The sequence below is a fragment of the Engraulis encrasicolus genome, chromosome 3 (assembly GCF_034702125.1).
Source record: "Engraulis encrasicolus isolate BLACKSEA-1 chromosome 3, IST_EnEncr_1.0, whole genome shotgun sequence".
Taxonomy (NCBI): domain Eukaryota; kingdom Metazoa; phylum Chordata; class Actinopteri; order Clupeiformes; family Engraulidae; genus Engraulis; species Engraulis encrasicolus.
In genome coordinates this window covers 14,533,566-14,561,457 of record NC_085859.1, presented here as the reverse complement: position 1 = coordinate 14,561,457, position 27,892 = coordinate 14,533,566, and the positions used below count along the sequence as shown (strand labels likewise).

Below are 27,892 nucleotides of genomic sequence, written 5' to 3'. Positions count from 1 at the left end.
GAAAGAAAGGAAATAAGGAAAGGAGGAAATTCACCTTGAACATTACTTCTTTAATTATTTTGCATCCACTTTCCACTCGTCATTGTTCACTTCTAACAATGGACAGTAATTATCATAATAAAGAGCATTTCAAAACTTGAAATTCAAATGTATAAATGTCTCTAGATGAGTTTGCTTGGTTAGAAACAGATTTGTTTAAAAAACTTTAAAGAAGAATTTCCATTTTCAGTTGTTGACAACTTTTTTTTACAATAACAATGACACATTTGGTAGCTCACATACATTACTTTAATAGGCCATCAAATGTTATTAGCATCCCCACATCCCCAACAATCATAGAGCAAAAATCAATGCGACAAATTGTAGTATTACTGTAAATAAACTCTAGTTACAAATGTGTCCAACAGATTTGAAAGAGGTCATAAATTAACCTATTAATATCAATTAAATCTTGTTTATGAAACAGAAATGTACAGAAATCTCAAAAGTTATAGCCTCAGAAAACTGGCAAAATATATGTAACTATGTATATAGTAATTTCCTAGAACTAAACAATGTTAACAAATCTAGAGAATAAGTCGGTAAACTACTGCAAATTCAAGTGTGAAATATAAGTAATGATTGACTAGTTATAACTAGACAAAGCTAATAATGATTAATGTTACTAAAATTAAGTGACACACACACAGTCTGCGAAACACCCAACTCTCCCCATTTAAAGCTGAGCATATAATCCATATCAAATCTCTGTTAAAGCGATACCGAACCATTTCTGAATATGAGCTCATTTTACACCCCCTGTCCGAGTCTAATAATTAAGTTGTATCTTTCTCCTGTGCTTAAAGCCGTTCACAGACGAGTCTGGCAGTGAAAATTCCACCTTCGAGTAAGCATATGTAATGGAATTGTATGGTACCAGCTAGCAGCTATCTTATACCATATGATTCAATGATAATCGCTAGTTTGGAACATCACCAGAATGACAGAACGGCCAGAAAAATGGGACAAACATACACTGTAAAAAATATGTCTCAGAATTCAAAGTTCCTTTTTGTAAGTTGTGTGACGATTTAAATTGCATCTTTGCGTTCAAGGCTCCACACAACTTACAAAAAGATTTAAATTAACTTCAATTTCTGAGGCAGCTGGTTAACTTGTGATTTCAAATTTAACGAATGCTGTTAATTTAAAGTTTATAGCAATATTAATTAACTATATAAGTTATGACTTATCACTGATATCATTTTTTACAGTGTAAAACTCAATTATTTAATTCAAGGGATGGTGTGAAATTAGCTTATTTCCTAACCTGGTACGGCATCGCATTAATCTCCATCAGAACACGCCGGAAAGACAGACGAAAGACAGACGCACACAGGACAGGAGGAAGGTCACTTTGATAGTATAAATATCTCAAATGGCCCATCATATACAGGAGTATCTAGGAGGCACACAGTGTGCCATAAGCCAACGTTTATACCAAAATGAAGGGTTAGTGTCCAGGGAACAGCAGCTACTTATGAGAGGTAAACAAGCAGTGTCTACATGCAAAAAATGGCTAACCATGTTTTTAGCAACTCCAGAGCACCTAGCCTAGTACGCTAGCGACACCAAAGTTTCACATCAAACTCACTGATCTACTAGCGGTAATATATTTACACAAGACTGCTTTCGGAATCTCATTAGGGCAAAGTAATAAAGCAGATACACAATGGCCGGGTCGTCGTTTATATACAACTGACCAGAATGTGTGGAGTTTCTCTTTGTGAAATCTTGAGACAGAGAGTGGAGGGAGAGAAAGTGAACAAGAGGACAGGGTTGTGTTTTAGTAATACAAAGACTTTCTTTGATTCGCAAGAGTTGAATGATGTGTAGAAATGTACTGTGAAATGTTCACTGAAGCCCAAACATATTTTAAAACCATCCCAACTTCAAATATGTATGCATTATTAAGTCATAGAATCTATATTTATATTATAGATATATTATTTATATTTATGATATATTCAGAGCTCACACTTGTGTGAGCTGCACAATATTATCTATTTATACTTATATGAGCAATATAGACATACATACACAGACACCCAAATGCATGTGCATAGTGTACATGCACCCTCTCATACAAACACACACAAACATACATACATACATACACACACACACACACACACTCAGGCATACACACAGACACACACATGGACGGACACACATTATACGCACAAACATGGTCATTGCCATACAGCGTTCAATAATAGAAAATAAAACGAAATACAAAATTATATGTCTGGTCTACACAAGTAAACCAATTATTTACAATATGTAGGTTTTTTTTCTATTGAAACCTCTCATGCACAGAGACATTTCAATATCCATCGAGATTGGTTTGAAAATAGGCTGGGTGAACATGTGTTGGCAAAAGTAAATCTCAGAGAGAATATGGATTGGAATGACGAGAATATGAGTGGATCTTACTAGAAACAAACGAGTGAAACCAAATGTCCCAGTGTGGAAGACGATACAGCCCTTTTGAGGAATGGCTTGTTGACTTGACATGGAGGCTGCTCCATTAAAGGTACACTGTGCAGGAAATGGTCAAAAAAGGTACTGCAACTATGCTGCTCATTGAAACTGTGTTGCCTATTGCCAAATTTGATATTTTCATGAAAGTTTACTAAGTAATAAACTAATATTTTCTTGTATGGCCCAAGTACAGTAATTTTTGCAGGTAAAAATGACCATTTCTGGAAATTCAAAATGGCGGAGCATGGAGAAGATCCCCCTTTTTATGTATGAAAAGTGCAATTTTTCCAGTCATAATGAATACTTTGAATTTGATGATGGTGATAAGTATTCATGAAAAAGGTAACATTAGTGAATGGGCAGCATGGATTCTGGAAATAAGCAACTAAAAATCTCACACAGTGTACCTTTAACAAACTCTACAGAGATTACACTGACTATCTAGAGCCTTGTACACAGGCACAATATCCACACCTCTAATCTACTGTGATTTCACAGATTTGTCTTCATGCTTCTCAATAGGGGGAAATGTGTGTATGTGTGGTTCTTCTTTGTACACACTGCAAAAAGAAGGATAAAAAAACGAGAGCAAATGCTTCTTCACGGTTTCACAGGACAATACATCTTAAGAGTTATCTCTTTAACGTTCGGAGTATAACATTCATCGATTATAGTACAACCAACACACACATTGCGACTACAATGCAGGAATCTATTCGTCCTCAAAAAATCAAAACGATTTAAACTTGTCTCTTATACAGTATGTCTTTTCTGGGAGTGACGGAGCCATGAGGAGGCCAAAGCAGTACAACAGCAGCAGAACACCATAAAAGAAATAGAAGATCACACCAAACTTAACCACAGTCTCTCAAACAACGGCAGACGACAATCTCAGGTAATACCAACACCCTTCACAACTCCAAAACCAATACAGAAGCATCATTCTAATTACATAAGGGCAAGACCGTCGTGTCAAAACCTGACTTGTCTTGCCATCATCAATGTCCATCCTTTTGCCCCGTCTGGAAGGAAGGGAGTGGAGTGATGGATTAAGACACGGAGAGGTTTTTTCATTTTTTATAAAAAAAAAGTTGCCAACTGATGTTTCTTTTTTCTCTCTTGAAGCTTATTAAGATGTCGTTTTTAGTCATGAGCAGGAACGAATCTTGAGGCAGTCAACTCCCCTTTTCAGGTCAATGAGCAACCCTGATCTGCTGCTAACTAGAATGTATCTTCCACAGATCCAATATGCAAACCAAGCTAAAGGGCCACCCAAAAACAAACAACTGGTATACTGAAATAACAGAGAAGCCAAAAAAGTGCTCACAAAGAGCACACAGCGCGCGTAACACACACATCGCATTCGTCCATCCAAACTTATTTCTTTTTCTTTATTTTTTTAAAATCCTAACATGGCTGCACTTGGAACCTTATGGAAATTCAAGCAATGTCCACCACTACATATACGTTACCTATATAAACACAGGAGTGTAAGTAAGATCAGAGGCACACGAAGCTAAGGAGGAATGTGAGAAGACTTGAATGCATACAGCTTTGCCACAGACTAAGTTATAGCAGCTAAGTTAATAATAAAGATTAGGTAGCAAACAGGAAATGCGCAAAAAGCCAATTATGGGCAACTGCGTATTGTTATTGTAACTCCACGTCTGTCTATGCAAAAATGCACTCTGGTAATAGAGAGAGAAAAAAATCATGAAGCACATAGCGCATAGCTACCAAAGCCCAGGTCTAAGAAGACAGGAAGTAGGAAAATCAAGAGGAAGAATAATAAAAACAACAACAACAAAAAATCAAGAAACTGCAGTCTGCTGAAGTAAGGGAAAAAAGTCTTCAAATCTCTTTAAAAGGCAGTGTGCCTCCGAAATGCGGCACAGGCGATAAAGAAAGTTCTGTACATTACAATCACAGCTGACAGCTAGCTAAGAGCCTCTACCACCACAACAGAGGAGAGGTCCCCTCTCACAGCCACACAGGCCCCTGGAGTCTTAACGACCCCATTAGGCCAGACCACAACGTGCAAGGGTTTTTGCAGGGCCTTGCATTCGGATCGGGCTGCCAGGTAGGAGCACGGGCGGGTTTTATATTTTAGCAGCATCCAAACTCGGACCAACACCTACGCTCGGCTCGGCACCGGTCGCCACGACGATCTGCATCTGCATCTGCCAGATGACGCCAAGCTCCGCTCTGCGCGCATCGGCACCAACACTTGAAAGATCAGAAACGAAAATCTGACCCACGTGTGTAGTGAAGTGGAGCGGCAGACAGCTCAGGCTAAGGTTCTGGAATCGAGGCACCAGGATCACTAAAGGAAGGGTATGGGGTGGATAGGTGGTGGATAGGTAGGTAGATGGTGGGTGTAGGGGAGTGGGGATGGTTGATGGCGGTCACGCAGGGTCCTAAATGAACTTTTTCCACCACCAGCCAAAATGGCTAGTAAGTAGTAGTAGATGTTAATCTTACTAGCCATACCACACATACTCTGTAAATGTTTCAAAGTGGCTAGTACTGTAAGTTGGTCTTTTTCTACCAGCCAACCTGAAATTTTCACCAACATCTGACCACAGGCTGGCTGGAGTTAATTTAGATCCCTGGCTGGCGGTCAGCAAAGGAAGTGCACCAGTAACCAAGTCAAGAGAGGTGGTTAGCTACTACAGTACAGCACAACCTACAGACCAGTCAGGTCCACAATGGCCTTGATAAAGATGGTGTCGTCGCGGATGTAGGAGTTCTTGGTGTCCAGCTTGGACAGCGGGCAGAAGAGCGGGCAGCCGCTGGCGATGTTCATGTCGCTCACGGGCCGCTGGAAGGACGACGAGGAGATGTCGGGTCGAAAGGCGTCGATGATGTGCTCGCGGTTGTTCTGGTCCAGGAGCATGAGCGTCACCTGGGAGGGGGAAGGTTAACCAATCAACAGGGGAGATGGAAGTTTCAGATGCAGCTTGGGAAATGTAGTTTGAACGTTTCAGTTCATGCTAACTACAGTAGTTAGAGGGGAGATGGAAGTTTAAAGTATGTTGGGGTGTATTCAAGCCTTTATTATTTTAGTTTTATACAACAGGACAGTGAAGGTGGTGACAGGAAGCAAGTTGGGAGAGACAGACAGGGAATGGTCAGCAAAGAGCCCGGGTCGATGTAAGTAGGCGGGTCGGAATCAGTGGTGGACAAAGTAAAAGTAAAAGTAAAAAAAAGAAACACAGATTCTTTCCAACACAGGTAACTTATCGGAGTAAAAAGTAGACGAATGTACTTGTCTTACGATAAGCTGATTCTGCACAGGCTGGGTTGAGTTTGTGGTGGGTCCTTGTTAGGTTGTTATTGTTTATCAGTAATAACAAAGTCTATCTCAATAGGTAGGTAAAATGGAGTAAATGGTGTAACAGCTATGTAAATATCATGTGCTACTGTTGTAATTACACCACAAAAGTACTTTTACTTTTACTTCGTCCACCACTGCTCGGAATAGAACCTGGGTCGGCCGCGTAGTAGCAGTGGTTTGTAGCAAGTATCTGAATGGCTTGCTTGCTTGCCCTATGTGGACTTAGACCACACTAAAGATTGGAAGATTCAGTGTAATTTCTGTCTTTAAAAAAAATTAATTATTATTATTAATTCACCAGGAAGGTCCCAGTGAGGTAAATAGAAACTTCTTCTTCCAGGGAATGCCATGGGCCAAGACAGAATAAAAGACTATTAAACAGAGGAGACACGTGCACAAGACTTACAGACAAGCAAAGGAAGCACATGCCAAGATATACAGTACATTGCCGTAAATCCAGACCTAGCATATCCCGATTTCTCAGTATCCCGAATAAGGGCTTATTCGGGATACTGACGTGTTTATATGCTCATACGCAAATTCGGCATACTTAATATCCCGATCATATTTGGGATACTGAACTGCATGTATACGCACTCACTCCATACTTAATAACTTTAAGAGGCTCAGGGTGACCATGGTTACGGACATTCCAATGGTGTGGTTGTGAGCGGTAGCAACCTTATGGTGAATGTTTAGTTAAATAGGTTGCTGTTGTGTCTTGTCTATTATATTATGTACTTGATGTTAGGGAAGTGCCACAACAAATTCCTATCAACTGTGTTTACATGGTAATTAACGTCTTGACTCTTAAACCTTTATATGAAAATCTTATATCACATGTTTATTTTTTTCAAACAGGCTGTTGTGAGAGGGCGCTTCAGACTTGCATCAGTATCTGCGGGCATGATACCTTTCATACCTTTCATAAACAACACAGATGCAGGTTCATAAATGTGTGCTCTAAGTACATGCTGCTGTCAATGGTGCGACTTATATTCCAGTGCAACTATGTTGTTTCTTTGTCATCGTGCAAATTTTGATTTGCACTCCATGAAGTAGTAGTAAAATAGTCCATAAATTACAGTAATTAAGAATTTCCTTTCTGTACCGTTTTCCTTTTTATGGAATTAACACACCCATCACGGCTGGAGTTACAAGCGTGACACCTGCTACATACCTGCTAACTTATACTTCAAATGTGGGGTGGAGCAAATGATCAATCAACTCAATCAAATCAACTCAAATCAAATAATTGAGTTTGGCAACACAGCATCCAGTGGTTATTCCAAGAAACTGGATCAGTATTAAACCAGGTTGCGTTAACCTTGAGGTAGTGGTAAATCACCTAATAGGAGACGATGGCGTCCTCATTTTCATTGCTGAATGACACCTGTAGGATATCTATAGCAGGTTTACCACTCCCTGTAGAATTGTTACTTAACCATCCTCTTAGAAAACCACACAAGGGGTGAGTTTCTCAAAAGAGAAGTTGTTAGCCTGTTAGCAACTTCGGTAGTTGCCAATGGGAAAATGCATTGAAAACAACAAAGTAGCTAATGTAGTAAGCAACTTTGGTTTTGAGAAATTCACCCCAGTTCAGTCCTACAAAGGCAAAGTGCAGTTAACTATATAATGTTGTCTCCTTTATCTTGTGCCAAAGCCTTATGGTCCAAATGTGTCTCATTTTAGATTTAGAGATATTGCCATGTCAAATTTGCAGTAACTACAACATCCAACCTAATAGCAAGGCTTTGAAGGACTTTTGTTCCCAGAGTTACTGCACTTTGGATTTGTAGCGCAGCAGAGTTGTGCAGACTTTTGTAGTGTTGTTGGGCTTACCTTCTGGTTGAAGGGCCACTTGAGCAGCGCGTCACTGTGTCCCCTCATCACCACGAAGAACAAAGACAAGTGAGTGCCGCGTCCCGTCCCGTCCCCGTTCAGGTAGATGCGCAGGCACATCTTGTAGCCGTATTTACTGGTGTAGAAGGCTGGGGAGAAAAACAACAACGGACACAAACGGACACTCCCATCAGACAAAAAGATCTTCCGTATTTACTGGTGTAGAAGGCTGGGGAAAAAACAACAACGGACACAAAAACACACTCCCATCAGAAAAAATATCTTCCGTATTTACTGGTGTAGAACAGTTAATTTTGACAGGAATTTTTCATTTAGTTTTAGTCTCTTGACGAAAATGTAATTTTAGTTTTAGTCACAATTTAGTCATCTAAATCATTTTTATTTTAGTCTAGTTTTAGTCGACTAAAATTCATACAATTTTAGTCGACGAAATCTAAAATAATTTTAGTCAACTAAAATATTACATTCATTTCCTCTTGTCTACACTTCTCTATAAAATTGTCAAACTAAAATACCATTTAGGGGAATCAATGATTAAATTGACATATTTTAATCATAAAATATTGTCAAAAACTGCCAGAGCTCGTCCAATGTGTAAAAAAAATCATGGCCGCGACACTCATAAATCTCTGTCGATATTTTAGAACGACTTCGGGGGAAAACGGGACTGCGCGTTATGAAAAAATACTTGTGGGTATGAAGAGCGTCGCGGGGTACAGTAGCCAGGTTACTGTATGCAAGCGTTACAATGTCACCTGTTGGAAGACGCGTCTCTCTCTCTCTCTCTCTCTCTCTCTCTCTCTCTCGTGCGCGTATTGCAAGCTGTTGCATATTATTTGCTTGATGCAAAGTTGTGATGGCATACACGCTCTCGTTGACATGGTTGTGTGCATGGTTGCATGGATTCGCAAGACTTTATTGCAATAACACAGTGAAAGCGTGGAAGGGCCGTTCACCTCCTATGTCAGTGTCCTTGACTGAAACAAGTCACAAAACTCCACACTTCCGAATCCTTTGCGATCGGCACTACAGTGATTCTTATCAGAAGGCTTGTGCCTACGCATAGACATAGACCCTTAAAATACAAACATTAGCGAACATTGAAAAAAGATCAGACAACGACCGTCGGGTAGCATGCTCATGAAAGCGACAGGGAGTGGAGAAGTTGCGCAAAAATGTATCGTAAGATGTTTGCTACTGTGCGACAGCACCACCACTATTTCATGGCTGCATTATATATAAACTTCTTCGTCATGGATACATGGGCAACAATATTTTCCAGTCAGGATTGCACTGAAAAGTAGGCTACTGCTGTTAAAAAAGGTCACGGGTCAGCACAGACGCCTGCGTGTGTGTGTGTGAGGGAGGGGAGGAGAGAGACACGGAGCAGCTGAGATGAGGGCAGAAATAGCAGACAATTCTTTTTCAATGTTTCAGTGACATATTAACAAAAATGCTTCCTATTGGTTTTCGTCTCCGGTGGTATTGTAGTCACATTTTTATTTTTTTGACGAAAATATAAATCAATATTCTTATATTTTTGGTACAAACGTATGCTGTTTTTTTTCCGTCATCGTTTTATTGTCGTCAGGGGAAAAACAATCGTTAACAATAATTATGACGAAAATATTTCGGCACGAAATTAACACTGGTGTAGAAGGCTGGGGAAAAAACAACAACGGACACAAAAACACACTCCCATCAGAAAAAATATCTTCCGTATTTACTGGTGTAGAAGGCTGGGGAAAAAACAACAACGGACACAAAAACACACTCCCATCAGAAAAAAGATCTTCCGTATTTACTGGTGTAGAAGGCTGCAAAACAACAACAAACAGACATACTTCAATCAGACAAGATATTAGGATTTGTTATCATTTCAATGGATACTCTTGCTGCCATATTTACTGGTGTAGAAGGCTGGAAAACAACAACAATGGGCACAAACACACTCCCATCAGACACAGACAGGCTTATGATGAGGTCCAGGCGCCGTTTGTTGGAAAAAGATTGAGAACCACTGGGCTAGAACTAGTTCAGGCATACTGAAAACCCGATGCACAGGTAGAGCTTTGAGATTGGCCCAGCTGGGATATTTCTCTCCAATGGTGTGATGCTAGACCAATCTGTCAGGATAAAAACATTTTCTGCTGCTACGCTTTATCCAGTTTACCAGGGAGGTAAGCCAAGAACCTAGCTAAGTAGTTAAACTTGAGGTAGTGACAAATCATCTAATAGAAGACCCTGGTGTCCTTCTTTTCTTAGTTAGATGATCATGACACTGGACACTGTGGACTATCTATTAGCAGGTTTACCACTTCCTGTAGGTTAACTTCGCCAGGTTTATCACTTCCTGTAGAAACATGTTCTTGGAGTAGCACCCAGGGGCCCTGCCGTGGCCAACTGGTGGGGTACTTGTCTGCTATGCAGCCGACCCGGGTTCGATTCCTGGCCTGGGTCCTTTGCCGGCCCTTCCCCGTGTCTCTCTTTCCCCACTCGCTTCCTGTCACCACCTTCACTGTCCTGCCATAAATAAAGTCAAAAAGACCCCCCCACCCAAAAAAAGCACCCAGGATACACCTGGCTCTGCTTACCGGGGGAAAACATTGCCGGCGCTCTGCTTACCGGGGGAAAACATTGCCGGCGCTCTGCTTACCGGGGGAAAACATTGCCGGCGCTCTGCTTACCGGGGGAAAACATCGCCGGCGCTCTTCCAGCCACAGCGTCAGCCCGCTTCTTGCTGAAGTCGGAGATCTTCCACACAAAGACGCCGTCGTACGTGGCCGCTGACATCTCTCTCATCTTCCCCTCCATCTCCACGATGGAGAGATCCCTCAGGCCCACTGTCCGCTCCAGCTGCCGCACCTGCTCAACACCAAAGCAACAAACAGACAACACGACACGGCGCTTTACAGCAAAACAGCGGAGACGCCCGTAGCAACAGCAACATACAAAAAAATGATGTGTGTAAATGACTGACAATATGAGAAGCTTCTTTAATAAATGCAAACAATAATAATAACTGAAAGTGCAATAACAAATGGAAACAGTAAAATGTTAACTTTGTCTGCATGCAGTGCACAACAATATCAGAATGACAGACTACTACAGCATTCTGAGGCAATAACGGCTGTAACGATATTGTATCAAATCGAGAAATCATGATATGCAGAGTCACGATACTGTGTCTTGATGCAAGAAGGCAGTATCGAAATGCGCCCTTGTTCGGTAACCCTTGAGTCCAGAAAACAACCACATGATATGATGTGATGATGCGTCCAAGCTTCAAATCAATATCATTATTTGTAAACCTTTTTTACATTATTAGTAACCTCTTGTAACCTATTCTACCCATGAATGATCATCAAAAAAAATCATTGTCCAAAATCGCGATTCGAACCAAAATCGTAGGTCGAATGTATCGTTACAGCCCTAGAGGCAATGACGTGGCAAACAGTCAGCATGCAGTGGTGGTGGTGGGAACGGCTTGTTCACGTGGGTGGTGGTGGTGATGGATGACCTGGGCGAATCGAATGTCGGACTTCGACTTCCTTCCACTGACACACGAGGAGGACGAGGAGAAGGAGGAGGGCGAGGAGGAGGAGGAGGGCGAGGAGGAGGAGGAGGACGTTCACCTTGTTGCTGAGTATCTCGATCTTGTCCTGGTCCAGGCGGTGCTGGCGGTTGTAGGCCTCCATGGTGGCGGCGGAGCGTTCCATCTCGCGGTTCAGCACGCACACAATGTTCTCGAACGTGCTCACCTTCAGCTCCAGCTCCTGGCACCGCCGGCCCAGCTCAGCCACCTGTGAAAGAAGACTTGGTTTGGTTTGGTATGAGGTGAAAGCCTACCTGGGGGCAGTGTTGCCAGATTGGGCTGTTTCCCGCCCAACTGGGCTGCTTAGGATGGCTGTGTGCGGGTAAAAATGGCATTTAGCAGAAAAACCCGCCCAATTTTTGCCATAGAAATCAATAGAATTGGGTGCTTCCAGGCGGGTTTTGAGCATTTTTCCGGCTGGAAATCATCAGTCTCATCAGGCAACCTTGCCTGGGGGTAGGCAGTGCGCTAAGCCCCCCAACATTTGGGTTTGCATGACCAACAAGGATTTTACCCAGGTTATAAGCCGGCCTGGGTCATTTGCCATTCCTACCCCATCTCTCTCTCCACCTTCGACTGTCACTCTTCACTGTCCTATCCAACATAAAAAGGTGAAAAAGCCCATAAAAATGCATTTTTTAAAAACCTGGGAAACTAACATTGCCATTGTGACACAGCACACTACACACAACGAAATTGCATTTATGCCTATAGCACCAGACAAAAGGCAGAGATACTGTTTTCAGGCCGACCAGAACGGTAGCGGTGCTGGTGCCCGCACCAGCTGCATTTGGCACTGAAGTGCTCATCTGAGAACCACCCGCGTTCATACCGGGCGCTGAACTTTTTCCGCAAGTGACTGTGTTACCCAGATAAACATGCCGATGTCCACGTTGTCATCACGGTTCACGGAGAAAAAAACAAGTATTTATCAGTTTGCGCCCACTAATATCTGCAATTAGGTGCAGGAACGGGCAACGGCACGGTTCTCTTGTCAGCCCTGAACACGCCATATCAAACAACAGCAGCAACAAAAAACACGTCATTTGGAAAGGCTCTGGATTGTACATTCTGAATCCAGACTTTGCCGATTAATTATTGTGTGTGGTGGGTTGTTGCTGAGACTGACCTTAGTCTTCTCGTTGTGGAGCTGGAGCTCCAGGGCCGCCCCCACGCCGGTGGGCAGCGGGGTGAAGGAGGTGGAGAGGGTGGGCGTGGGCAGCGGGACCTGGGGCGGCGGTAGCGGTAGAGGCGGCAGTGGCAGTGGCAGCGGCAGTGGGGGTGGTGGTGCGCAGGCGCCCTGCACGGGAGCCCCCGCACCACCCCCACCGCTGCTACCACCCCCACCACCACCACCGCTGCTGCTGCTACTGCCACCCCCACCACCCAGCCCCAGTTGGCCCATCTTCTGCTCCAGGTCCTGGAGAGCCTGGTGCAGCTCGTGGACCTTGTGGCTGGCCAACTCCAGGCTCTGGGGCTGCAAACTCTCCAAGTTCACCTGGTGGTAGGAGACAAAATGCACATTTGAGTTTTTATTATTACCATTATTATTATGAGCCAAAACGTACATCTCAATGTTGTTCTTTTTATTATTATGCAACATAAAGATAAAATTTTTTTTGTAGGAGTCAGCTTGTCCAAAGTGATTGAAAACAATGCTGTCCTACAAAGCAAAAGCGCAGTAACTGCGAAGAGCTCCGAACTGAGTAAAATGACTTTAAATGATAATTTTAGGTAAATAAGTGACGTGGTATTTTTGCTACTTTATATTACCATGTTTTGCAGATCTATCCTGTTATTTAACTTTATGTATTACATATTTTACACCGCATTCCACATTATTACGACGGATATCTGGGCTTCCATAACTCCCATGCAATGCCCTGCCATTGACTTCAATGTTAATCACAGCATTCCAGTTACTAAGACAAAGACCTTATCACCAAGTATTGAACATTGAAATGTAATTTAGAAGGTACCAAATTCCAACTGTTTTGATGTAAAAGGGAAAAAAAGAAAGAAATTTGGATTACAACACTACAAAACTATTTTGCGTAATAATGTGGAACAGAGCATTTAAAGTTTTTTATTATTTTAAAAAATACCGTTATCATTGGAAGGTTCATTCAAAAACTTTTAAATTGTACTCTAATGGCTGGTGACTTGAAAATTATGACGACTGTCATTTGTATTGATTATTTGGGGAAACAGCGAAAAATGTCATTTGCATAATAAAGTGGAATGCGGTATATATGTCAATAAAATCACAACTCCACCTCATTTTCAATGACGAAGCAGTTAGCCTTTTTGCTTTGTACTGTAGTATAGGACAGAATACTGAACCACAAAGGCAAAGTGCAGTAACTATGACAACATTGAAACTAAGCAAAAGTCCTTCAAAGCCTTGATATTAGGTTGGATATTGAAGTTAATGCAAATTTGACATAGAAACATCTCTACAACGGGACATATTGGAACATAAGACTTTGTCACAAGATGAATGAGATGTAATGAAGACAATTTTCAGTCTAAACTCAATATTGACAAACTATATAGGTAACCAGGGATTAAAATTAACGCCGTCCCGTCGTCCCGGGGCCGTATTAAATTGTCATCGGGACGATCAGAGATTTATTTTGGGACGACCGCGGGACGACGAGAAATTAGGCTGACTGCTTTAAAAAAAAAAAAAAAACGTTTGCTTTGAAAAAAAAGTTTCCATAACATTTGTAAATCAGAGTGGTGCTTGGTCGAGAACACAGCATTTAGGATAGGCCTATGAAAGATATGGAATGGGACCGGCTGCTGGCGACCTCGCGTCTGTGTCCTTTTGCGATTGATAGAATAGGCTAATTGTTGCCGAATGTTGGGCTGCCGCTGTTTGCTTACGACTCTGTATCACGCGAAAGCATGGGAGAGAAAATATTAGCCTACAAGTAGCCTACTTTTCTTGCTTTCATACAAGGCTGTAGACTCTGTTGGCCTCCGTTACACGAGCATCTTGCATGCACCTGTGTTACTAAAACTACGAACGGCACAGGTGATTAGGATTTCGCCCCTTCATTCTTAAAAAAAGCAACATGGAGCAGCGTTTCCATCACCTTGCCATGGCGCCGCATTGTTTGGCTGCCTCTCTGGTAACTCCGTCAAAACCGTGCAATTTTTTCATCTTTTAAATCTATTTAGTCCATATGAAGTCAACATTTCGGACAGATATGATGATGTGTTTATAGAAAGCACTTTTTAGTGCTATTTATTGCCGTCTGCATTTTTGTTTTTATTTCTTAATCCAAATCGATGTTGTCGGATCACCGCAGCGCAACGGAACTCCATGGAGATCAGAATGCGCATAGCCTACCAACCGGCCTGGCAGAGAAACAATGTCATCCCGACAAGCCTTGCACTACTGACTACAAGAGGTCACGGACACCAGATGAATGGGGACCATCACAGTGTTGCCTATAGCGTGAGGTGAGAGCATGCAGTTTTGCCACCCGCGATGTAGTCTCATCTCATCTAGCACCGTATCCACCCGGAGCCTCGGACACCGCACAGCTGTCTGCTTTGTAAAGCGACGCGTCCAACTCTCGCCTCGATCGACACATCTATGGACAATCTGACATCTATGGACATTTTCTATAGGCCTACTGCTTATTTATTTAATGTGTGTATTTATGTTCACATTTTAAGTCTTATGATCTCTGCACGGTGTGGAGTTGTAGGCCTACCAGAACCGTCATTTCACTACAAGCTGTAACCTTGGTTATGGCTTTGTATGTGACAAATAAACTACTCTACTCTACTCTACTCTACATTATGTAGGCTACATAGGCCTGGTGGTCGCAGCTATAGGCTATTATGTAGACTGTTTCAGCAGCTCCCGTCGCAAATCCTCCTCATTGCATGTTGTTTTAACGATGTGGAAATTTCCATGATCAAGTCTACTCGAATCAATGAAATGCGCGACGAAACACTTCACGTCAACTGCCAGCCAAACAGCGCGTGTAGCCTTAACCCTCTGAGGTCTGAGTGCCCTTCAGAGGGCAATTGGTCTCCAAAAACAAATATGTAACTCTATGAGTTTTTGTCATTGAAACATATAGGTCACACCATTAGAAACCTCAGACCATCCAGGTTTCAAATATACATATATGAAATGAAAATACTTGAAAATGTTAGGGTGGTGCAAGCAGCCTAAAAGCCTCTGAAAAGCCTTAGACCTCAGAGAGTTGACAGCTATCATTCGGAGATATCTACTAGTTAAAAGGCTTTTTATTAATCTCTGAAACATCCTTAGTTTGAAAGACAGCTTGATGATGGGAAGAGGGGGCGAGAGAGAGAGAAAGGTGTGTGCCTGTCGGGCGCCTGCCCGTGTGACGGCACTGGGAGGGAGAGGGAGAGCGAGAAGTCAGATCATCAAATAACCTAACTTTTAAACAATATGCAACCTAGAAATGCTAAATCCCTCTTGGCATAGGCCTATACGTTTACAAATGATCAACCGCTATCTTTGTGAGGAGAAATGGATTCGTTGGGTGTATACATTTAGGCTATCATGTGTAGCCTGACTTGCGCTGTTCATTCCCTTGGTCCTGGTGACGGGAGGAGACTTTGGCGATAGTGCGCACTCTGTGCTCATCTAGCCTGTGTCACAACATTAGCGTGTAGTCAGATGTTTTTTGTTGGATGTTGCAAACTGAGCGGCACACTTTTTGTCAAAGTAATTCAAACTTAGGCTACACTTGTTATTGTTGAGCATATAGGAAATGTGTTTTGTTGGCTTCCAAACTATTTCTTTTTCTAAGTAAATCTAAATTCTAAGTAAATGTAGGCCTAGACTTGCATGATGGAAAGAACAATGTTAACTAGCCTAGTCTAGGCCTATCAAAGGGTAAAATGGCACAGTATAAAGTCAGACACCTGGTTGATTAAAATGCATTAAAATCCATGAAATTGCATCTAAAAAACACACATTTTCATGGGGGAGGACCCCCAAACCCCCCATCCAAAAATATGTCCGCCTCTTTACTGTAGCGGAGACCATAAAAAATTATGCAATTTTTATTTAGTCTTAGTCACAATGACAAAAAATAATTTTAGTCTTAGTCATATTTTAGTCATTGCCTTTCCAATTTAGTCTTAGTCTTTGTCTAAATGACGAAAATCAATTTTAGTCTTAGTCAATTTTTAGTCATTTTAGTCAACACTGTACATAATAGAACTTCTCCACACACTGCTTCTCTTTTTAACATATATCATTGACTGTACAGAATAAGCCTTCTCCGCACACTGCTTCTCTTTTTCACATATTTTTTAACACATTACACTGTGCAGAATGAAACTTCTTCACACACACTGGTTCTCTTTTTGTCTATTTTATTAGTGTTAATTTAGTCAGCTTTTTAAAATTTAGTCTTAGTCTTAGTCACAATGACGAAAATCAATTTTAGTCTTAGTCATATTTTAGTCAGTGCCTTCCCAATTTAGTCTTATTCTTAGTCTAAATGACGAAAATCAAAAAAGGGCTTTGACGAAATATTTTAGTCATAGTCGTGGTTGACGAAATTAACACTACTGCACGCAGGCTTTGTAGGGCAGAATAGACAGGGAAATAGCCAGTTCACTGCACACCTTGATTCCCATGATGAAGTGCAGCAGCAGGTTCAGGTGTTCATAGGAGCAGGCGCGCTCATGCTCCTGGATCTTCTCCTTCTCCACCTGAAGGGAAGAAAGGGGAGCACACACACACACACACACACACACACACACACACACACACACACACACACACACACACACACACACACACACACACACACACACACACACAGTTGTTATATTATACATTATAACAACACTTGCCTAGCTGCAAAAGATTCACATTGAAAGAAGTTGAGGAGGACAACGACAGATGTGTCCCCCTGTGCGGCTCGGCAAGAACAAAACATTCAAATAATGCAAATCCTTTAAAGACATCTATACATGCAATACAACCGCAATCTACTCCACGAACACACACACACACACACACACACACACACACACACACACACACACACACACACGTCTTTGCAAGTTGATAATGCACATGAGCATGCGAACAAGAGGCAATACAAAGTACTGTATATTATATGAACAAACATTACAATGATACAGATCCCACAAAAGCTATGCATGCCAACCACACACTTCAAACACATTCCAACACACACAATTAAGCATAATCTGTCCCATAACCCTATACACGCCGAGTCATGCAGGAAAACTATCACATTTAAACTGCATACTGTAATATGCAGCTCAGTGATTCACGTGAAAAAAAAAAGATTTACTTACCGACATATCGCAGCCCACCACGTGAAATCTACAGGGTGCTCTAAATTTAGTACAGAGCTTGATGTGGTCCACATACTGTCACAGGGAGGAGAGAAAATGGGAACAGGCTGAAACATCAAACGGCTCCACATGTCACATTCCAACACTGTCCAATTACACGATGAACGCTGAAGCACAAATTAACATCAACAGCTTCGGCAGCTACTGGGATTCTACTGTATGCTGACAATGGCCACATTTACATGACATGAGTTTACATTGCACTTTCATTGAATTCTGAAGTGTTAACATGATGCGGAATAAGTTTTATTCTGAATAAAATTAAGTTAATTCTGCATTGAGTGTCTAATGTAAACGAGGCTATACTGTAGTAAAAGTGAAAATGTTTTCCATTTGTTGTTGTAGTGGTGAGACAGTACACCGTGCAAAACAACAAAACTTATCTATGCAAGGAACTAAAGCTATCAAATACATGTTCTTGAGTAACCGATAGCAAGAAAGGCACCCAGGACAAAAAGTGGGCATACAGTTACTTATTTCAGTGGCACAACTGGCAGTAGATGGATTTAACCCATTGATGCCTGATGTTGCGTTGCGCAACATTGGCCCTGGCGCCTGGAGCTGCATTATGCAACATTGAGGCTCATGAGATTTGAGACAACTTTATTAAAAAATCTTTGTTTGTTTCAGATGAATTAACACATTCTAACGAAAGATGAGGGTCTTTAGAGTTTAAATGCAACTTAGTGCATATTTTTATGTGCTTCAAAAGCTGAGATATTTAGGTTTTTATAGGCTGAGGGCAGCTTTTCTTAGAAAGGGCTCAGGCATTCAGCACCCTTTTTTGCAGGTGCTTTAGGCGTCAATGGGTTAAAGCATCACAATGTAGCTCTTCTACCCTTTATGTTTTCCAAGCAGTTTTTTTTTCCCTCTTCTGGTTCATCAATTTGTATCAGGCTGAGCGGCACTTCTGAACTTTGAAACCCTACCTGGGCCACAAGAAGTCACACTAGTAAAGTTTGCAAATGCAAGTAACCGATCAAATGAGACACAAGACAAATCCATTTCCAACATACAGCTCCAGGCCTTTTTATTAGAATACCATGAAAAAGTTGATTTATTTCCATAATTCCATCAATAATGTTAAACTGTCATGGATTGTAGATTCATGGCCCAGTTTTTTAACTATTCCAATCATTATTTTTTTTCTTTTTATATACGTTGGCCTTCCAGCTCAAAAAACCCATGAATTGGGGAATTCGCATTATTAGAATATTGTTATAAAATCACATTTTTCTTCATCAAAATTCGGGTCACATTAAATCAGTTGAAATTTGGTACTTTCTACATAACATGCAATGGTCAATACTTGGTTAGGACATTCTCTGTCTTCATAATGGCCATGATGCGTTTAACATTGAAGTCAATGGCAAAAACAGTGCATGGGAGTTATGGAAGCCCAGATATCCTTGATGCTTTGCTGTCAGCTATTCTTGTTTGTTGACCTGGTACCCCACACTTCACTCTTCAATATACCCTGTAGATTTCCATGCCACGTTTTGGCGCTAACTCACCAGTTTAATTCTAAATAACCAGAAATGAAACCCCATTGAAAATGAATGGGGTTTAATTTCTGTTGAGTTAGAATTAAACTGGTGAGTTAACACCAAAACGTGGCATGGAAATCTTCGGGTATATTGAAGAGGGAAGTGTGGGGCACCAGGTCAACAAACAAGAACAGCTGACAGCAAAGCATCAAGGATATCTGGGCTTCCATAACTCCCATGCACTGTTTTTGCCATTGACTTCAATGTTAAATGCATCATGGCCATTATGAAGACAGAGAATGTCCTAACCAAGTATTGACCATTGCATGTTATGTAGAAAGTACCAAATTTCAACTGATTTAATGTGACCCGAATTTTGATGAAGAAAAATGTGATTTTATAACAATATTCTAATAATGCGAATTCCCCAATTCATGGGTTTTTTTGAGCTGGAAGGCCAACGTATATAAAAAGAAAAAAAAATAATGATTGGAATAGTTAAAAAACTGGGCCATGCATCTACAATCCATGACAGATTAACATTAGTGATGGAATTATGGAAATAAATCAACTTTTTCATGGTATTCTAATAAAAAGGCCTGGAGCTGTATGTCACCCTCTAGAGACAAATCTGCCTAGCAACCAAAACATTTTTGACTGGCCAGTTGGTTTAGCACTGGTCAGAGTAAGATTACCAAAACAGGCTGGCAACCTGGCCCCCCAATCTAAACACAATTTATATTTCTCCCTCTGTGTTAAACTTGGAGGCAGACTCTGCGGGATGACGATACAGTGATGGAGACAGCAGAATGGCTACGGCTAACGAAAAAGTGTACGTTTGATTGGACATAGCGTTGGTCAAGGCAGCACAGGGACAATTTGAACGGTTTGGTGCTATAGGCCTACCACCCACAGCACTCAGCTGTCTGAACCGGGCGATTCCAGACTAAACTTTTCATGTTGTAGTCTGGCTTGCCAGGCTAGTGACCCCCCCGTATGTCAAGACTGGTTCCTTAGTTTTGGAGTGAGAGGTCCGTACACTTAAAATACTTTTTGTTTTATTTATTATTTTATGGCCATGAAATAATAAAAGTGCAGATCTCTCACTCCGAAATACACCTGCACCTTGTCCTGGGATGTGCACAATCTTCACCTTCAACAAGAATGGTTCCTTAACCAGCTGGTAGACAGCAAATCAAAACGAATCACAGTAATACAAATATGCATACAAGCCCACAAGAAACGGATATGACATGCTTTCCTCCTCTCTCTCTGGGGTGTAGTACTGTATGTAGATAAGCCAGAGTAACCTCCTAAAAAGGCACCAAATATCATTTTTTTTCTTTATTCCGTCATTTATTATTTTTTTCAGCCTTCATATGAACCATAACACAAGTCCCCGCTCTCAAATGACGCACTTTGGCTATCTTGGAATGAGAAAAGAAGATGAGGAAGAAGAAGAAGATGAGGAAGAAGAAGAAGAAGAAGAAAATAAAAAAAATAAAAATAAAAATAAAAAATAATAATAAGAAGAAGAAGAAGAAGAAGAAGAAGAAGAAGAAGAAGAAGAAGAAGAAGAAGAAGAAGAAGAAGAAGAAGAAGAAGAAGAAGAAGGACAAAAAACAACCAGCCTTGGATTTTCTAATCCTTCACATCTCCATCAAGCTGCTGGAGGCAAGGCAGACAGGCAGGCAGGCAGGCAGGAAGGCAGTGAGCGCTACGTCTACCCAGGCCATCTGCTGAGCTACTCAGCCCTGGCAGTAAGCTAAGGCAGCGCTTGCCTGCCTGCCTGCCTGCCTGCCTGCCTGCCTGCCTGCCTGCCTGCCTGCCTGCCTGCCTGCCTGCCTGCCTGCCTGCTACCCCCCTGGCACAATGTATTATCTCATCTACTTAAGTAGTGCCCATGCTTAAATGCAATACTTTGATTAGGCATCTTAAAAGCCAGCTAGCTAATTTAAGGAGGACAGCAGGTTCATGCGCCGTCTGTTTCCATCAATGACGTAAGACACTCAAAACAAACAAGCGAGCGGGCGGGGTGGGCTGGGGAGGAGGCCAAATAAATAAATAAATAAATAAATAAATAAATAAATAGCTTTGAGTGAGTTACTAACCTTTTCTCTGGGAATCTTTTTCTTTGCACATCCTTCACATATCATGGGGTATTTTGGACATATTTCGTCATGAGCCTGCAACATTAAGAGAGGGAGAAAAAAAAATGCATTTCATCTGCAAATCAAATGTTTCATTTTTTTGTTTATTTATTTTTAGCAAACCGTGTCTACATGGTACACTCTGTATGAATAAACACAAAAGGAAGACCTATAAATAACTCCAGAAACCTATAAATAACTATAAATATCATTGACGCAAACATTGTTTCTTTGACCAAGTAAAGGATGACTTCACATTACCTTAATATATTTAAACTGAAATGGTTCTTGGAAAGTATTTGCAGTTTAGTGTTGTTTCTTTCACCAAGAGTAAAAGGATGAATTTGCGTTACCTTAATATCTTTAAACTGAAATGGTTCTTTGAAAGTATTTACAGTTTAGGTGTTGTTTCTTTGACAAAGTAAAGGAAGACTTCACATTACCTTAATATCTTTGAACTGAAATGGTTCTTTGCAGTATTTGCAGTTGAGTGTTCGTTCAGGGCACTCTCGTTCGTTGTGGCGCTCCACCTCGTTAGCCCTAAGCAGCTCTTTGCAGGAGGGACATGAGATGATCATGTAGTCACACTTTCCTTCGTGGGTAAACTAAAAGGAACAAAATCCCTTGTAGAGTTACTTGGGCACAATCCCTGGTGCTGAACAAAAACGTTTTGTAGGAACAGTAACGTTTTGTGGGAAAAAAAGTTCACACACTCCTTTGGATTTTTTCTTCTTTAAATTTTTTTTTCTTTTTATTCATTCACTGGCAAGCATGAGACTGAAATCTGAGGAAGACTGAGAGGTCGAAACGTCATCATGCTTGCCAGTAGGGCTGCACGATTATGGAAAAAAATCATAATCACGATTATTTTGGTCAAAATCATAATCACGATTATTAATCACGATTATTGATTTTTGCAGATTTTTTGGGAAATTATAACAAGATGAAATATAATCAAGAATGAATTACATACGGGGTGAGCAAAATAAAATGAATTGTAATAATTATGTAAAGGCAATAGCATTAAACTTAAGTGGACAGATTTCTGGCCAGAAACACCAGCCTGTCAGTATGTTCTGGCTTCAAGGACGCTCTCAAAAGTAGGTCACTATTGACACAATTAAATCACGATTAAAATCATGAGTTCGATTTCACTATTTTATCACGATTTTGATTATTTTTCGATTAATTGTGCAGCCCTACTTGCCAGTGAATGAATAATAAAAAAAATGACTTGAAGAAGAAAAAATCAAAAAGTGTGCAAACTTTTTTTCCACTAATCTAAAAGGAAAGACAAAAGATAAATAAAATTACATTATACTTAGCCAACACTTTTTATCCAAAGCGACTCACAGTTATTTACAGGGTACTGCTTACAGTCCCTGGAGCAGTATGGGGTTAGGTGCCTTGCTCAAGGGCATTTCAGCTATGGAGTGCGGTAGGGAGTGGAAGGGTGGGATTCTCCTTAAAGGAGAACTTCTGCCAATTTCAATATGCTGTTGTATTGCTCACGCTACCCTTGACTTGTCAGTAGTACCCAGCGATGCAGCATTTTTCCGGCTCAGCCCTTTCCGAGATCTGAGCTATTCTAATGGGGGCAAAGTCTGTTTACATTAAAACATTTCTTAACATATGCCTACTCCAAATATTATCCAAAGAGGTATCGCTGCTTGGCAATTGTCTGCTGATGTTGCATAACTTTTGGATGCTATTGGGAATAAATTATCAAGATGCTTTTTTGAAATGTTAACAAACTCTGCCCCTATCACAATGATCCGGATCTCGAAAAAGGCATTACAACTGCATGTCGAAATTGGCAGAAGTTATCCTTTAACCATCAGGCCACAGCTGCCACCATAATGACAAACACATTTGGAAACAAAATTCATGTACAATATATTTCTACATGCATCATCCTTCAAACAAACATTTGATAAATTTGAATGGCCCCTTTGCTTGTGTTTTTTTTTCTTAACGTAAGACCCTGTGAAAGAGCCTTTTTTCATAGCACTTGTAACTCTAGAATGTCCAGTTGATACATTTCTATATGTTGTTCTGTAACAACATTGAACTTTCACCTGAATGAACACAAAATACAGTAGGCAATTTGCCCAGCCGTCCAAGAGGAAGCATTTTTGCAATAGATTTTGTTTGCTGTTTTTAATGTTTTTGTGTGGTCAATACTAATGGGCAATGACTGAAAGTGAACGTTCTCTACCTTGTAGTATTTGGTGCATTTGCAACATATTTTATTGTTTGTTGTTTTTAGTGTTTTTGAAGGTTGGACAATAGTGAAAGCAAAAGTGAAAGTTCTCTACCTCGTATTCTTTGATGCTGCCTGTCCAAGAACAGCCTTCATTGGGACAAACAGCTGCTAGAGCCTCCACTTCTCGCCTTGCTGCGTTGTCAGGAAATGCCTGATGAAAACATTCAGGTTGCTTATTATCCAAGGACAACAATTTTATCATCATCACAACTGTTTGATATTAGTAAACTTAACTGTTATTCGTAGTAATTCATGATTAATGACATGACAATTGCTACACATAATCAAACATCTCCAAAACTGCTTGTCAAAACCTTGTATGACAAAATAAATTCAGTAAATTAATTAATTAGTCATTAAGTTGGCTAGGACTGCATGACGACAATCTGGACATTATGATGCATGCCTAAAAGTATGCATTAAATCAACTTACACAGCCTTGTTTCAGAATAGATGTTGGCTCTTCGAATAGATCTTCTTTAATACAAGCACTGCATTTTTGTGGTCCTGAACTAAGAAGAGATAAACATCCATCCTTGTCTTAATTAAAATAATTCATTATACATTACTCTACCAATACATTGTCACGACTCATGCAAACGACAGCAAAATGATTCATATCACCACTGCTCTCATCATATGCATGCAATATAGTTGTATTACGGCAGCAGTGAGACTTGCACTGGGTCACACCACAGGGTAGCAACATAAGGCTGGGTAGCAACACATGACAGATTTCAGCCAACAAGCACGCACTGATATCGGTCGTTGGGTACTGGTGTCTTTTTTAAACTGAGCGGAAAATGGAAGCTATAAACAAAGGGAAACGAATGCATTAGGAAAATGTAGACGTCTGCTTGCCTATTCAGACCTCTGTTATGTCCGATATGATGCTAGCCGCATCTTCATTATTATCTAAAAAGCTAAATGGTACCCACAATGTTAGCCAACAGGCTTTGGGTTAGCTTGTTAATACTACCGACTACTGTTAGCTAATAGCATCTTGCCTCAGGAACGGTGCTTACCTCACAGTTTTGTTAAAACAGTATGAACAAAAACGATGACCACACTGGGCTTGGAACGGCCTTCTCAAAATTTTCTGACAAATATTACACAGGTGTTTGTCCTCAAGCTTGTTGGCTAGTATTTTCTTGGGGAATCCGGGTTTGTTGCCTTCTAATGAAGATGGTGGTGATGGTTCCTGTGCAGCCATTATTCCCGCACGGACATGTGACCTGGCTTTCTGGCTATGAGAGTGAGGGAAAGTGATTGAATCTTTACGGATAGCTTTCAATTCTTTCGAACAGCAAGTGAAACTGTGAAAGCAACAGAGACACGCATGGAGGAAGACTGAGCAGCAGTGAAAATAGGTCTAGTTCTACGTCAAATGCAATAGGTTGATATGTGCTTTATAATGCATCTCCCAAAAATAAATAAATAAATGAATGAGTGAATAAAACAGTAGTGCCTAAATGTACAGACAACAAACTATCAATTTAATCTAGACAAACCATACATACTCTATTTCAATTTTATTTTCTATTTATTTTCCCCATATTCTTCATTTAGGGCGCAACAAGTAGCCAAGGCCAATTGGGCAACCTGGTGAAGTTTTGACCATGGTGATGTAGGCCCAAGATAACAGTTGAGTCAAAGCCCACCTGGGATACTCCAACTCCCATTGTCATTGTGACACAGCACTCCAGTGTTCACTGCACACAATTAAATTGCATTTATGCCTCACCTGTGCAAGGGGGCAGCTCCCAATGGCACCCCAAGGGAGCAGTACGGTACTGCTCCCTTGGGGTGCCATTGGGAGCTGCCCCCTTGCACAGTACGGCAGGATGGTAACATGCTCAGGTACCTGAGTCATGGAGGAGGATGGGGGAGACCACTGGTTAATTACTCCCCCCACCATCCTGGCGGGTCGGGAGTCGAACCAGCAACCTTTGGGATACAAATCTGATGCCCTAACCGCTTACCCATGACTACCCAGTCTACCCATCCCTAAAGTTAATGAATTAGGAATTGACACATTTTCAGCAACCGAAGACCCACTTTTCAACCTTACCATTCTTGCATTCTCTTTATTTTCGAGGATTTTCATTGTGTATTTTCGTGCAGGGCATCAAAACTGTGCTTGAACACATGGAGAATTATGTGCTTAGTAGCTTACCAAAAAAATATGATTCTAGCAGTTGTGCAACAGCAATGTCAGCTGTCTATCCACCTGACGGCAACACGGCACAAATGATGGCCCCACATTTCAATAAGCTTATTTTTTGTCTATTTTCAAATAAAAATGCCCAGTCAGTCATGTCAATCCTAATTGAACATTAAAGTCCTCCAATAACTCACTAGAATTGTAGAACTAGAATTTTGAGACCTAAACCTAGCTTTAAACACTTGCCAATACAAGCATTTTACAGACATTTTCTTGATCTGATATTGAGTCATAGCCAGTTACTTGGAGAGGTCAAACCTGTGTTGGAGGGAATCTGTGGCAGGGTTTTTCACTTTTACTTTTACTTTTTGTATCACTGTTTCACCTGGATAACCAGCTATGCTGACCAAGTGACCCATTATCAGATCAAGAAAATCTCTCTTATATTGCTTGTATCAATTAAAATTGACTCGACTGACTGGTTATTTTTACTTGAAAATAGACAGAAAAATAAGCTTTTTGAAACATGTGGACCCCTCAGTTTTGCTATGTTGATGTCACTGTTTGGCATTTTTTATATTTTTTTAATAATGGTTTTTATTTTTTATATATTTTAATTTTTTTGTTACGCACATAATCATACATGTGCTAATTCACAGTTTTGATGCCCTCCCTGAAAATGTACTAAGTTCTGTAAATAGCCACAAAAATAAAGAGAATTAATTAAATGAGAAGGCGAGTCCACTCTTTTGGCCTGTACTGTATATTTAGAAAGTGACACTATAGTGACGCTAAAGCTGGGAGAGCTGGTAGCCTACAGTGGTCTTTCACAAGTGAGAAAATTACTTGTATGATTATTGACCATTCATCATACTGACAGTTCATCCCCTCAAATAATGTTGGCCTATGGCAAAATATGTCATTCTCAACTATGCAGACCGCCCAACAGTAACAGCAGCAGCAGCAGCAGCAACACCACCACCAATAGCCTAATAATAATAATAATAATAATAATGATAATGGTGATGATGATGATGATGATGATGATGATGATGATGATATACAGGGAAGCCAACAAGGGGGGACAAAGGGGTCAATTGTCCCAGGCCCAGGGAGATTGAGGGGCCCATAATTACATTGAATGTATTGGGTGGGGGCCCTTTCAGAGGACTTTGTCCTGGGCCCAGCCAAAGCTGTCGGCGGCCCTGATGATATATTATAATAATAATAATAATAATAATAATAATAATAATAATAATAATAATAATAATGGTAGTAATAATAATAATAATAATAACATATGACATTATTTCATACATTTTCGTTTCGTAAATTATTTTGTATTCATTTTCATCTAGTTTTAGGTAGTGTTATTTAATCCTTACTCCCCCAAATTCAATAAACCCAAGAACCGGAGACAGAACTGTGACTATCCCAGTCAAAACAAATAAGGGAATGTGGGCGGAGCTAGACTCCCGCGGAAGTTGTCAGCTCTCGCGGCAATTCGAGAACGCGCCAAATTCCGACTTCAGTCCATGAGTGTTGTCAACATGAAATGAGCTGACAATGGCTAAAATGTTTGCTTTTTTAATGTAGACCCGGGAATCTATGCTCACTGTACAGCTATGTTTTTTGGAGCTGCAGGAGAACACTTCAAGACGACTGTACTGCGATAGTGGATGAATCGAAGGGAAATTGAAATTGAAATCTTCTCTTCAGCTAACTTAGCATTCAGCTGTCGGAAGCCACCACCACAGACAGCCTGGTAGTTGTTTGTCACTAGTGGTTGGACATTTGAAAACATCCTTTACGCTAACCACTGAACTGAAGTGGTTGTATCTTTGATAGAATTGTGTTCTTTATCCTTGCTGCAACAATATATCTCAAGGAAAGGAGTGTGCCATAAATCGTCTAAGATGGTTCTACAAAACAGTGGAAGGTACAGATCAGAGAGAGGAGGAGGAGGAGACCAGGAAAACCAACAGTAAGTTCCCCAACAAGTTTGTCAAACCACTTTCCTAACTTTCTCCTTTGCAATACGATGCAGTATTATCGTAGCCTATTAACAACGTGGTTTTCATTCACTGTTTGCACTGTTACCAATGAGCCAG

At 40.8% G+C, this 27,892-nt stretch overlaps 2 protein-coding genes across 2 annotated transcripts in view; one reads left to right on the top strand and one right to left on the bottom strand.

Moving 5' to 3' along the window:
* Positions 1-29: 29 nt before the first annotated feature.
* Positions 30-25,024, bottom strand: traf2a (Tnf receptor-associated factor 2a). Its single transcript, XM_063194823.1, has 12 exons — positions 24,643-25,024; positions 24,051-24,129; positions 23,670-23,768; positions 21,795-21,956; positions 21,313-21,387; positions 17,655-17,729; positions 16,950-17,036; positions 12,448-12,816; positions 11,359-11,526; positions 10,411-10,588; positions 7,703-7,851; positions 30-5,428 (listed from the first exon to the last, which is right to left on the bottom strand). The coding sequence occupies exons 1-12, from the start codon at positions 24,828-24,830 to the stop codon at positions 5,210-5,212; spliced, it is 1,848 nt and encodes a 615-aa protein (XP_063050893.1). The 5' UTR covers positions 24,831-25,024; the 3' UTR covers positions 30-5,209.
* A 2,289-nt stretch (positions 25,025-27,313) lies between these two features.
* pole (polymerase (DNA directed), epsilon) overlaps positions 27,314-27,892 on the top strand; it is a 45,588-nt gene continuing 45,009 nt past the window's right edge. Inside the window, exon 1 of the mRNA XM_063194822.1 lies at positions 27,314-27,765. Within this exon, the coding sequence (XP_063050892.1) occupies positions 27,698-27,765 (68 nt within the window). The 5' untranslated portion in view covers positions 27,314-27,697. The remainder of the gene's footprint in view (positions 27,766-27,892) is intronic.

Excerpts from the sequence above, each read along its gene's own strand:
- traf2a (XM_063194823.1), bottom strand. The coding sequence starts at position 24,830 with ATGGCTGCACAGGAACCATCACCACCATCTTCATTAGAAGGCAACAAA. Across the intron at positions 21,388-21,794 it reads TTCAGTTCAAAGATATTAAG|GCTCATGACGAAATATGTCC; the intron begins GTAATGTGAAGT and ends TTAATGTTGCAG. Across the intron at positions 11,527-12,447 it reads TCCACAACGAGAAGACTAAG|GTGGCTGAGCTGGGCCGGCG; the intron begins GTCAGTCTCAGC and ends CTTCTTTCACAG.